At 38.6% G+C, this 13729-nt stretch overlaps 1 protein-coding gene across 10 annotated transcripts in view; it reads right to left on the reverse strand.

The window, feature by feature from the left end:
- Window positions 1-12468: 12468 nt before the first annotated feature.
- Window positions 12469-13729, reverse strand: part of ADK (adenosine kinase) — a 486210-nt gene continuing 484949 nt past the window's right edge. For all 10 annotated transcript variants that reach the window (XM_067710464.1, XM_067710462.1, XM_067710466.1 and 7 more), the window contains one exon: window positions 12469-13281. In XM_067710464.1, coding sequence (XP_067566565.1) covers window positions 13157-13281 — 125 coding nt within the window. In that variant the 3' untranslated portion in view covers window positions 12469-13156. The remainder of the gene's footprint in view (window positions 13282-13729) is intronic.

Consider the following 13729-nt stretch of genomic DNA (forward strand, 5'->3'; position numbering starts at 1 on the left):
CTAAGATCCTGCATGCTGTGCTGTGTGGCCAAAACAAAACAAAACAAAAAACAAAAAAAATTTCCATAGATAGCGGGGATCACTGCATAACCCTGTGAACTTACTAAAAAACAATGAACTGTACACTTTAAATGGGTGAAGAGTATGGCTTGTAAATTATATTTATAAAGCTGTTAAAGAATCACTGGTCCGTATCCATATGGTTCTATTTCTGGACTCTGCTCCATTTATCTGTCAATCTTTATGCCAGTGCCACCCTGTCTTGATTACTGTGGCTTTAGAATACGTCTTGAATCAGGTAAAGTAAACCCTTTGACTTTGCTCTTCTTTTTCAAAGTTGTTTTGCCTATTCTAAGTCCTGTGTATTTCCATACAAATTTTAGAATCAGCTTGTCAGTTTGCATAAAAAAGAGTACTGGATTTTTTATTGTGATTGAATAGCTTCTATAGATCAACTTGGGGACAACTGATATGTTAACAGTGTTTTCTTCAACCCATGAAGGTCTATCATTTATTTTTATTTAGGTCTTCTTTAATTTCTCTCAGCAGTGTTTTCTAGTTTCCAGTGTAAAGGACTTTCACATATTTTGTCAGATTTATCCCCAAGTATTTCACATATTTTATGTTTTAGTAAGTGACATTTTATTAATTTAAAATTCTCATTTTCACTGTTAGAATACAGAAATGCAATTTTTATATATTAATCTTGTATCCTTCAACTTCGCTAAACCCACTTATTAGTTTCAGTTGCTTTTTTTCTAATTCCATTGGATTTCTACATAGGCAATTGTATTGTCTGCAAATAGACAGTTTTACTTCTCCAACCCGGCTGCTTTCTTTCTTTTTTTCTTGCCTGACACCAGTGGCCAGTACCTCTAATATAATATTGAACAGAAATGGGGAGAGCATATATCCTTATCTTGTTCCTGATCTTAGGGGGAAACTATTCAGTTTTTCACCATTAAATGTGACGCTAACTTAGGGTTTCTGTAGATTCTCTTTTTCACGTTGAGGAAGTTCCTTTCTATTCCAAGTCTAATGAGAAGTCTGTTTGTTTGTTTGTTTTTAAATTTATTTCATTTATTTATTTTTGGCTGCGTTGGGTCTTCATTGCTGTGTGCGGGCTTTCTCTGGTTGCAGTGAGCGGGGGCTACTCTTTGTTGCGGTACGTGGGCTTCTCATTGCGGTGGCTTCTCTTGTTGCGAAGTATGGGCTGCAGGCACGTGGGATTCAGTAGTTGTGGCATGCGGGCTCAGTAGTTGTGGCTCACGGGCTCTAGAGCACAGGCTCAGTAGCTGTGGCACACGGGCTTCGCTGCTCCACGGCATGTGGGATCTTCCTGGACCAGGGCACGAACCCGTGTTCCCTGCATTGGCAGGCGGATTCTTAACCACTGTACCACCAGGAAAGTCCCCCAAGCTGCTTCAAGCTTTTGATTACTGTCCAGAGTTCTGAAAAAGTTGATTCTGACAGTTTTTGCCAGTTTTTAGGTGCACTTTTAGCGCAGAAGAATTTAGGTGTTCCTTACTCTGTTATTTTCACTGATGTCTCTCATCTAAGTTCTTAAAATCTGGTTTGCTTGCAACCCTACTCTTCCAATCAGTAGTCACATAATGCTAGTAGCTACCATGTTGGACAGTGCAGGTGTATAAGAAAATTTCTAAGCAGAGTTATTTAAAGGAATATAAATGAAAAATGAGGTCTTGGGGACTTCCCTGGTGGTCCAGTGGGTAAGACTTCATGCTCCCAAATTAGGCGCCCGGGTTTGATCCCTGGTCAGGGAACTAGATCCCACATGCATGCCGCAACTAAAAGCGTTCACATGTAGCAACTAAAAGTCCGCATGCCACAACTAAAAAGATCACACATGCCACAACAAAGATCCCGTGTGCCGCAAGTAAGTCCCAGTGCAGCCAAAATAAATAAATAAATTTTAAAAATATTTTTTAAAGAAAGAAAAATGAGGTCTTTAGTTGCTTTCTTATACCTTGCCATGAAATGATTTTCGTGGCAAGGTGAGGACACTATGAACCATAGATTGCAAATAATAATAGCTACCACTTCTTAAGCACTTTACTTAATGCCAGATAACATTTAAAGACTTACACGTATTAACACTTTTATTCTTTATAACAACCTAATGGAATAGGTATTATTGTCCTTTAACAACACAGAAAGCAAAACATCAAGAAGTTAAGCAACTTACCCAAAGTCTCACAGCTAAAAACTGGTAGACCCAGGATTCAAACCTTGAAAGTCTGTTTTAAAGCTCATGCTGTTAACCACCGCTCCATGCTACTTAGTGGACCTTAAAGGAGGAATTCAGAGAAAAATTATTTTGGCCAAGGGAGGACAGGGTGGGGAGGAAACAGTACTATACAGAATATTAAAAAAAAAAAAAGTCTAAAATACATTTACAAGAAAACAAACTCACATTTTTATTGAGGGCTATATACCTGCACCTAGCACTTTACTTGATACTTAGTAAGCAGTCAGTGAATATTTGTTGAATAACTAACTACTGCATATTTATACATTGTGCTAGGTCTTTACAAATGTCTCACTCCAAGTCATTTTAAAGAAGAGACACTGAAGCTCGGAATGGTGGAATCATTTTCCCCCTCACTTGCTAGGCAGTGCAGGGATTAGACTAGAGCTCAGTCCTCAAATTCCAGGTCTCCTACACTTTAGCTTTTTCTGAGTTCAAAAAGGATCAAAGTTACAAAGGATAAAAACTTACACCAGATTACACGATCACGTTTCATTTATGTGCATGTAGATAATGTGACCGGGGAGGGGGAGAGAAGACGGTCCAACTGTGGCAACCTGGGTACTCTTTTCTCTTGCTTGCTTAGGGGACAGACTTCTAAGAATGGAGCTACATAGATAGGCAGGAAGAGTTCCAGTATGGAGAATGTGAGCAGAAGTATAACCACATAGTAACAATTATAGTTGTTCTAGCAGCTAAAATCCTTGGTGACCCTGCCATCTCTAAGTAACTCACTGAGGAGATCTGGAGAAGTGAGAAAAGCCTTCCCTGAGCAAACATTTATTGAGCATGCACTATGTGGCAGTGGATAGTTCTGCTTTAGAAGAAGACATAGACACCAATAAAAATTATGATACATTATGATTGTATAAACTACAATAAAAATATGCAATGTACTTTGAGAGAAAAAAGGTTGGAGCAGCAACTAATTGCCTGAGAGGTTTAGAGAAAACTTTTTAAAGGATTTGACTTTTGAACTGGATCTTTAAACTTGAGTAGTTACAGTATGAAAAGAGGAATCCAGATGGAGGCATGAGTGTAGTTATAAGGTACGTTTGGGCTGCAGTGAAGGGTTATGAAGAGGGATGGCAGTAGGAAGGCTGTTACAGTGGTTAAGGGGTGGATGGTCAAGGAATTTAAACAGACCAGGGAATATGACTGGGTGTCTTCTTTAGCAAGGCATGCCCCATGGTGAGGGAGGATGACTAATGAAGGGGAAGAACTAGAGTTGGGCAAATTAGTTAGACATGATAAAGGTCTAAATTACACCTGAGAGAATGAGGAGGTGAGGAAGAGATTTAGGAGAGGTAGAACTGACAGAACTTGGTGATCAATTAGATAAATGGGTGAGGAAGGGAAAAGTCGGGAAGAATTACTTCTATTAATGAAGATAGAACAAGTAGGAAGAATAGACTGGGCTGGGGAGTTCAAGAGAAGTTGAGTTCTGTTTTGATAATCAACTTGTCTGCAGAATATCCCAAGGGGTTGACCCGTAGGTTTTGAGCCTAAAGCTTGAGAGGAGATCAGGGTTAGAAACAGAGATTTGGGAGTAATTAGATGATAGGTGAATTTGTGGCAGTCAAATTGGACACCTAGGAGGAGCTGATAGAGTGACAAAAAGCTTGTGGGGGTGGAGGCTCCTTGACACTGAAGAAAAGGACAGAGGTGTTCCTAAAGCAGGCTAAAAAGAGGCTGTAAAAGAGGCAATATAATGAGGAAAAAGTGGTTTTCTGAAAGTCAAGGGAATAAGAGGTCTCAAGAGAGTGTGGTTCTCCAAGTCAGATGCTGAGAGAAGATGAGATAGGATAAGGATTGAAAACTGGCCATTAGATTTGACAATTAGGAATTTTCTGATGATCAGGAGAAGGGATGCTTCAGAGAAGGCAGAAGCAGTTTGCAGTGGGTTTAGGAGTCTGGATGGCAAGAGGTCTGGTTGGTGTTTGCAGAGGTGAATATTCCAATTGCCAGGTGGGTTAGGGGATGAGGAGAGGGTGTTCCATACTCAGAAGAGGAGACTGGAGGTTGTGGTAGCCCCAAGAAACCCTGCAGCAGCCCAGGACTGGCTAATTTTGTCATGGAATTCATGCAAAAATTACTTTGAAGTAAATTTATATGTGGTTTTGTATCATGTGGTCTTTTATCTTCTTCATGAGATGCTGCCATCAATCAAATTGAAAAGGTTTTCAATAGCCAAGACATGGAAACAATCCAAGTGCCCCATCTGTGTATTCCATACACAATGGAATATTACTCGGCCATAAAAAAGAATGAAATATTGCCATTTGTAGCAACATGGATGGACCTAGAGAATATTATACTTAGTGAAATAAATGAGACAGAGAAAGATGAATACTATGCGATATCACTTATATGTGGAATCTAAAAAATAATACAAATGAAATCTATATACAAAACAGAAACAGACTCACAGACACAAAGCAAATTTATGGTTATCTAAGGGGAAATGTAGGGGAGGGAAAATTAGGAATATGGGATTAACAGATACCAACTACGTAAAACAGATAAGCAACAAAGATTTACTGTATAGCACTGGGAATTATATTCGATATCTTGTAATAACCTAAAAAGGAAAATAATCTAAAAAAATAAAACTGACTCACTTTGCTGTACACCTGAAACTAATATAATATTGTAAATCAGCTATACTTCAATTTAAAAATTTTATTAGGTTTTCCTACTTAAGTACTTTATATTCTTCAAACATTAGGACAGATTTCAACCATACAGAAATATTGAAAATTATACAACAAACATCCAACTATTTACTACCTATATTACCACATATATTTACTACCTAGATTCTACAATTAACATTTTGTTGTATTTGCCTTATCACTTATCTACCCATCTTACCATCCCTCTTTCCATTCATCTTATTATTTGATGCACTTCATTGCAAGTTAAAGACATCAATACACTTCATAATCTATCAATATGCATATCATTAACTAGACTTCAACATTAGCTTAGTTTGTGTGTGTGTGAGATTTAAAAATCATGCAACTTAAGTGGGACATTCTCTGAGTTTTGGCAAATGCATATACCTGTGTAACCCCTATGATGACATCACCATTAGCTTAGAAAGTCCTCTCATTTCCCTTCGCAGTCAGTTTCCCTTCCCTCCTCTCCCACAAAGCAGCACTTGTTCTGGTCTTTCTCACTGTAGGTTGGTTTTACCTGTTCTAGAACTTCACATACTGGGAATCTTACAGTATGCACTCTTTCGTATTTGGCTTCTTTCACCCAGTTAAAGTGTTTTTGAGATTGATTCATGTTGTATTAGCAGTAATTTCCTTCTCTTGCTGAGTATTATTCCATCGTTTGAATATACCACACTTTATCTTTTCTCCTGCTGTTGGACAACTACCCAGTTCCTAGCTTTTGGCAACAGCGAATAAAAAGACTATAAATATTCGAATTCAAGTCTTTATGTGGACATATGCTTTCACTTCTCTTGCATAAATACCAGGAGTGGAATGGCTGGAGTCAAAGAATAGGTGTGTTTAACTTTATAAGAAACTTCCATGCCTTTTCCCAAAGTGGTTGTTCCATTTTACACTCCAACTGGCAATGCTGCTTTACATCCTCTCCAACATTTGGTGTTGTCACTTAAATTTTAGTCATTCTAATGCAGTATCTCACTGAGGTTTTAATGTTCATTTCTCTCATGACTAATGATGTTGAATACTTTATCATGTGCTTATTGGCTATTCATATATTTTATTTTGTCTTTTCATTACTGAATTAGAGTTTTTTTTGTTTTTGTTTTTTTTGCGGTACGCGGGCCTCTCACTGCTGTGGCCTCTCCCGTCGCGGAGCACAGGCCCTGGACGCGCAGGCTCAGCGGCCATGGCTCACGGGCCCAGCCGCTCCGCGGCATGTGGGATCTTCCCGGACCGGGGCACGAACCCGTGTCCCCTGCATCGGCAGGCGGACTCTCAACCACTGCGCTACCAGGGAAGCCCTGAATTAGAGTTTTTAATATATTCTGGATATAAGTTCTTTTTTAGGCATTATATGTGTTGCAACTATTTTATCCTGGCCTGTGGCTTGTTTATTCATATTCTTAATGGTGTCTTTTTTTAAAAAAAATTTAATCAATTAATTTAAACATCTTTATTGGAGTATAATTGCTTTACAATGTTGTGTTAGTTTCTGCTGTATAACAAAGTGAATCAGCTATATGTATACATATATCCCCATATCTCCTCCCTCTTGCGTCTCCCTCCCACCCTCCCTCTTAATGCTGTCTTCATGAACAAATAGTTAAAATTTTTTTGGAATTCGATTTATCAATATTTTTTCTTTCGTGGTTAGCGCTTTCAAAGTCCTCTCTAAGAAACTTCTGCCTACCCCCAAGATGTTAAAATAGTCTCCTGTTTTCTTCTAGGAGCATAATCATTTTCGCTTTTATGTTATGGCCGTGATCCATCTTTATTTTTTATGTATGGTATAAGGTAAGGGGCCAAAGGTTCATTTTTCCCCATAAAGATATCAAGTTGTACATGAATGGACCTAGAGATTGTCATACTGAGTGAAGTCAAACAGAGAAAGACAAATATCATGATATCGTGTATATGTGGAATCTAAGAAAAAGGGTACAAATGAACTTATCTACAAAACAGAAATAGAGTTACAGTTGTAGAAAACGAATTTATGGTTTCTAGGGGGTAAAGGGGTAGGGATAAAATGGAAGATTGGGACTGACATATAAACATTACTATATATAAAATAGATAACTAATAAGGACCTATTGTATAACACAGGGAACTCTACTCAATACTCTATAATGGCCTATATGGGAAAAGAATCTAAAAAAGAGTGTGGATGTATGTATGTGTATAACTGATTCACTTTGCTGTACACCTGAAACTAACACAACATTGTAAATCAACTATACTCCAATAAAAAGTAAAAATAAAATCAAGTTGTAATAGCATTGTCTATTGAAAAGATTTTCCTTTTCCCATTGGGTTGCTTTGGTGTTTTTGTAAAATATCAAACTACTTCACATTTACATTTATTGTACTATTTAGAAAATGTTTTTACTCTCATATTCTCTTAACACTGTCTCACTGGGGGTGGATATATTTTCCTCCTTTTGAGTTGAGAAAACCAAGGCTCAGGGCAGTTCAAGAACTTGACCAAGGGGACACAAAGTGAAGGACGTGCACATAGAACTATTACTGAATCATAAAGAAATTGTTTACATTTTAAACCTACTTTATCCAGTGGAAATATTATTAAATGGACACTTTTTCTGAAGGTAATGGAGTAACAGAAATAAGTGCATATTTTTACATTTCAGCACTGGTGGTATTATCAGACTGCAAGCCAAACATATACTTTCTCTGTAGGCTTGTGTATGTCTAAGACAATCTATATTATGCATCTCTTTCTGAAAGGGTAAAGAATTACAATACTTGCTTTGCAAAATGGGTAAGAATAATAGTTTTTAGCCAAGGGTGCTTGGACTTTATTTAAGATAAAGAATGTATTTCTCTCACCCTGATCTAAAAAGAAAGTTACTCTTCTCTGATTCGAGGAAATAAAGCAGTACATAAAGGTACATATCATGTAGATATAAAAACTAGGAAGAAACTCAATAGCCACTCTTGCTCTTTTTCTTTCTCTCCTACTCTGCTATACTAATACTTGGGCATCCAGCCTGTCTCCAAATGTTTGGTACCACCTTCTTTTCCACCTCATGGAAGCAGTTTTCAAGCAAAATTGACCACTCGCTGAGACTAGGCCAACTTCAATGTTCTAACTCTCCAGACCACCTAGGCTCACCCTTGAAGTATCAGTCTCCTGTGCCCACCTGATTTACCCAACTGTAACACACAAATGAATGGCCTCAGTCTTTGTGGCTCACTCCTCTGGTAAGAACCCTCTTTTCCCACATTCAGAGAGGCAACCTTGTTAAAACCACTAGTACATATTTTAGGGATGTCATAACCAAAGCATCTACATTTTGTGAATTACACAGAATAAGAGGGTTACACAACTATTTGAAGGGAACCTGAGGTCAGAATCCATGTCTTTTTTAAAAAAATATAAATTTATTTATTTATTTTTTTCTGCATTGCATTGGGTCTTCTTTGCTGTGCGTGGGCTTTCTCTAACTGTGGTGAGCGGGGGCTACTCTTCGTTGTGGTGTGCGGGCTCCTCATTGCAGTGGCTTCTCTTGTTGAGGAACACGGGCTCTAGGTGCACAGGCTTCAGTAGCTGTGGCTTGCGGGATCTAGAGTGCAGGCTCAGTACTTGTGGCACACGGGCTTAGTTCCTCCATGGCATGTGCGATCTTCCTGGACCAGGGCTCAAACCTATGTCCCCTGCATTGTCAGGCAGATTCTTAACCACTGCACCACCAGGGAAGCCCAGAATCCATGTCTTCTTGACAACTTCATTATTCTTCCCCCATCCTATATGTCTTCCCTCAACTATCTGTTAAACCAGGATGAGATAAAGTGGAACTAGGTTAACTACTCTTCATTCCAAGAATGGAAAAACTTAGGTCAGAGAGGAGATTGCCTAACAACCAATTAAAGGCAGTTTTCCTGAGACCCAGTCAGCTAGGCTAGCCATTATTTTCCCTTTGTCTTTTACCAAAACTAAAAAAGTATGCCATAAACCCAAGAACAAAATACACAACCTAATGACTTTTTTTAACACAAGAAAAGTTATGTGGGACTTCCCTGGTGGTGCAGTGGTTAAGAATCCGCCTGCCAATGCAGGGGACACGCGTTCGAGCCCTGGTCTGGGAAGATCCCACATGCCGCGGAGCAACTAAGCCCGTGCGCCACAACTACTAAGCCTGTGTTCTAGAGCCTGCGAGCCACACCTACTGAGCCTGTGCGCCACAACTACTGAAGCCCGCACGCCTAGAGCCCGTGCTTTGCAACAAGAAAAGCCACTGCAATGAAGAAGCCCGTGCGCCACAAAGAAGAGTAGCCCCCGCTCGCCGCAACCAGAGAAAGCCTGCGCAAAGCAATGAAGACCCAACACACTCAAAAAAAAAAAAAAAAAGTTACATGATCTGTGTGCATGTTAATTAATACCAGCAGGCATACTTTAGAACCTGCTATAAATAGCGACTGTCATAAAAGTTTAGCTGGTGAGTGGCACTTGATCAATAGCCTTGGGGTAAGGGATTTTCTTATCAAAAAAAGAATAAGAAAGGTTTATTAGTGTCTCACCTACTGATCTAAGAGAAAGATATTCTGCAGTAGTTTTAATATGATACTCTTAGCACTTAAAACTAATTGTCCTTGAGAGTCAAAGTTGGAGGACTCAGACTTCCTGATTTCAAAACTCAAAGCTCCAGTAATCAAGACAGTCTGGATTGGCATAAGGATAACATACAGACATATAGACCAATGGAACAGAGTCCAGAAATAAAACCTTACATTTATGGTCAATTAATTTTTGACAAGGGTACCAAGACAATTCAGTAGTGGATAAAAGTCTTTTTAATAAGGTACAGGGAGGACTTCCCTGGTGGTCCAGTGGTTAAGACTGAGCTTCCACTGCAGGGGGCACGGGTTCGATCCCTGGTCAGGGAACTAAGATCCCACATGCCACAAGGGGTGGCCAAAAAAAGTAAATTAAAAAAAAGAAAAAAAAAAAAGGTACAGGGACAACTGGATAGCCACAAGTAAAATAATTTAGACCTCCCAACTCAAATATATACGAAAATAAACTTGAAATGGATCAAAGAGTTAAATGTAGGAGCAAAATCCATAAAACTCTTAAAAGAGAATATAGATGTAATTCTTCATGACCTTGGGTTAGGCAACGGCTTCTTAGGTATGAAGCTGAAAGTACAATTGACCAAAAAGAAAAAAAGAAAAGAAAAAAGATAAACTGGATTTCATACAAATTAAAAACATCTGGGGAATTCCCTGAAGGTCTAGTTGTTAGGAATCCAAGCTTTCACTGCCCAGGATGCGGGTTCCATTCCTGGTTGGGGAACTAAGATCCCACAAGTTGTGCAGCATGGCCAAAACAAAAACAAAAACAAACAAAAATATCTGTGCTTCAAAGGATACCTGCAGGAAAGTGGAAACACAACCCACAGAATGGAAGAAAATATTTGTAAATCATATGCCTAAAACTTATACCCAGAATATATAAAGAATGCTTACAACTCAACAACAAAAGGACAAACCACTCAATTAAAAAATGGGCAAGCAATCTGAATAGACATGTCTCCAAAGAAAAAAATACAAATGGTCAATCAATAAACATAATATCATTAGTAAACAGGAAAATGCAAATTAAAACCACAATGAAGGGCTTCCCTGGTGGCGCAATGGTTAAGAATCCGCCTGCCAATGCAGGGGACACGGGTTTGAGCCCTGGTCTGGGAAGATCCCACATGCGGCAGAGTAACTAAGCCCATGCGCCACAACTACTGAGCCTGCACTCTAGAGCCTACGAGCCACAACTACTGAAACCGGCGCACCTAGAGCCTGTGCTCCGCAACGGGAGAAGCCACTGCAATGAGAAGCCTGCACACCGCAATGAAGAGTGACCCCCGCTCGCCGCAACTAGAGAAAGCCTGTGCACAACAACGAAGACCCAACGCAGCCAAAAATAAATAAATAAAATAAATATATTTAAAACCACAATGAGATAGCACTTCACACCCTCCAAGATGGCTATAATCAAACAGAGAGTATCAAATGTTGGCAAGGGTGTGAAAAAATTGAAACCCTCAAACCATGTTAGTGAGAAGGCAAGATGATGCAGTCCCTTTGGAAAAAAGTTTGGCAGTTTCTCAGAAAGTTAAGCGTACGGTTACCATGTGATCCAGCAATTCTACTCCTATGTATATACCTAAAAGAACTGAAAACATACATCCACATAAAAAACCTGTATGTGATTGTTAATAGAAGCATGACTCATAATAGCCCAAAAGTGTTAACAACTGAAATGTACATCATGAATGGATAAACAAAATATGGTATATCTAAAGAAATATTATTTGACAATAAAAAGAAGTACTGAAAATGTCCTAGGGTGGGCAAACTTTGAAAACATGCTAAGTGAAAGAAGCAAGACACAAAAGAACACATGACTCCATTTTTATGAATATCAAGAATAGGCAAATCTATAGAGTCAGAAAATAGTTTAGCGGTTACCAGAGAATGGGGAGAATTGGGTTTCCTTTTGGGGTGATGCAAGTGTTCTTGATTTAGATATTGGTGACAGCTGCACAGCTTTGTGAATATACTAAAGCCCACTGTATTGTATACTTTAAAATGAAAAATTTTATGGTATATGAATTATATCTCAACAATGATAAAGATAAAACAAGCATAGGAGACCTAAAAGTTTACTTAAACACAAACAAAACAAAAACCTGAATGCTCTGAATTCAGTTTATAACTATCTTTTTTTTTCTTCAACAATAATCATAATGATAACAACAGTAGGTACTTATTAGACTTGTAACAAGCAGTTTATACTTAGTATTCTCTCTCAAATTATCTCAATGACCTTGTACAGGGGTTATGATCCCATTTTACAGAAAGGAAGTTGAAGTTCAAAGAGGCTGAGTAATTTGCCCAAGGTCATATCAAGGTAATTAGGTCTGACTCCAGAGGTTCTTTTTTTCTTTTAGAGATTTTTTTTTTTTTTGGCCGCATTGCACAGCATGTGGGATCTTAGTTCCCCGACCAGGGATTGAACCCGTGCCCCCTGCAGTGGAAGCACGGAGTTCTAACCACTGGACTGCCAGGGAATTTCCTGGAGGTTCTATTACACCATTTTGTCTTCCTTAAAACAGTGGCTTGGGACTTCCCTGGTGGCGCAGTGGTTGAGAGTCCGCCTGCCAATGCAGGGGACACGGGTTCGTGCCCCAGTCCGGGAAGATCCCACATGCTGTGGAGCGGCTGGGCCCGTGAGCCATGGCCGCTGAGCCTGCGCGTCCGGAGCCTGTGCTCTGCAATGGGAGAGGCCACAACAGTGAGAGGCCCAAGTACCGCAAAAACAAAAACAAAACAAAACAAAAAAACAGTGGCTTACTGGTCTCTAATACTAAGTTAATTTTCAATGTGTTATGTTGTTCTTTCTGTCTCCATCAACAAAACAGACATTATTTCAGGACCCAGGATTAAACAATGATCTTTCTTCCTTAGTTTGCAGAGCACAGGGCAAAGACAGAAAAAAAGTCCCATATGACAAGTTTTTATTTGTATCAAATTACAGAGTACCATAAGTAAATATAAGATTATGACTTGAATATTGTAATACAGCTTATACTTTGGCAAACTATTTAATTATCCAAAGTTTATTACATGTTTGAGTACACACTGAAGAAATTACTTGGCATAACTTGGCAAGTTAAATATTTCTGTACCTTATTTAACCATTTATCATGTATATATGTGGTACATATATGAACATATGTGTGTATATATGTGTACACACACTTCTGAATTAAATATACTTGTATAAAAGCTAAAGATTTATATACTGATATTATCTTTAATTCCTTTAAAAAATCTATCATATTAAATTGCGTCTGCATTCAAAGCAGAAATGTAAAAAAATGATCACTTTACTAAGTACACATGAATTTACAAAGTAATAAAAATGAAACAAAATTTCTATTGAGATGTTATATTCCTGTTTAATTGACATTTAAGTGGCACTATCAAACTATGGAAATAAACCTCCGATTTTAGGTTGCTGAGAGAATAAAGATTCTAGTGTGTACTACTGTACCCTCTAAATTAAGATGAACATTATTATAGTAGGAAAGGTAGCATTTAATTTTCTTCTTTATTAATATGGGAATTCTCAGGAAGCCATCAGGGCAGCGTCTGTACTCCTGGGCTGCGGTTTCCTGCTTTTTCATCAGTGGAAGTCTGGCTTCTCAGGAAAGGTGCAGCCAGTCCGCCTAATTATGACACTTGCTGCATAGTGGCCAGCACGGATGCATTCAGTCAGGGGCTTGTCAGAGACCAGCTGAGACAGAAAACCTGGAACACAGACAAAAGGGAAATACATGAGTATTGTGTAACAGCATCAGAAATGTCATATGGGTCAGAACGAAAAATGGTCTACATACCTATGCCTTTTTTCAGTCTTGAAAGTGAAGTGTCAAACCTCTAGGGTTAGAGAGTTCTTTCCTAATATTTCTTTTAAAGAAAGAGCTCTTTTAAAGAGCTCAAGTCGGGATGTGACAACTCACCACCAAGTCAACCTAGTCTTTCTAAGCCTAAACTATCATGCTTTCCTTGATAAGGAGACTTTAACTCTGAGATTAAAAGGTTATAAGTAAGAAATACTGGCCAAATAATATTATATTGGGTCTTTACAGCTGAGAAATTATTAGTTATGCCTCTGCCTATCTCTCTGGATTCCTTCTGTATTGATGTTATTCCTAGAAAATTGCTATTTGGCAAAAATATCTGGATATCTCTCCAA

The sequence above is a fragment of the Pseudorca crassidens genome, chromosome 16 (genome assembly GCF_039906515.1).
Source record: "Pseudorca crassidens isolate mPseCra1 chromosome 16, mPseCra1.hap1, whole genome shotgun sequence".
NCBI lineage: Eukaryota > Metazoa > Chordata > Mammalia > Artiodactyla > Delphinidae > Pseudorca > Pseudorca crassidens.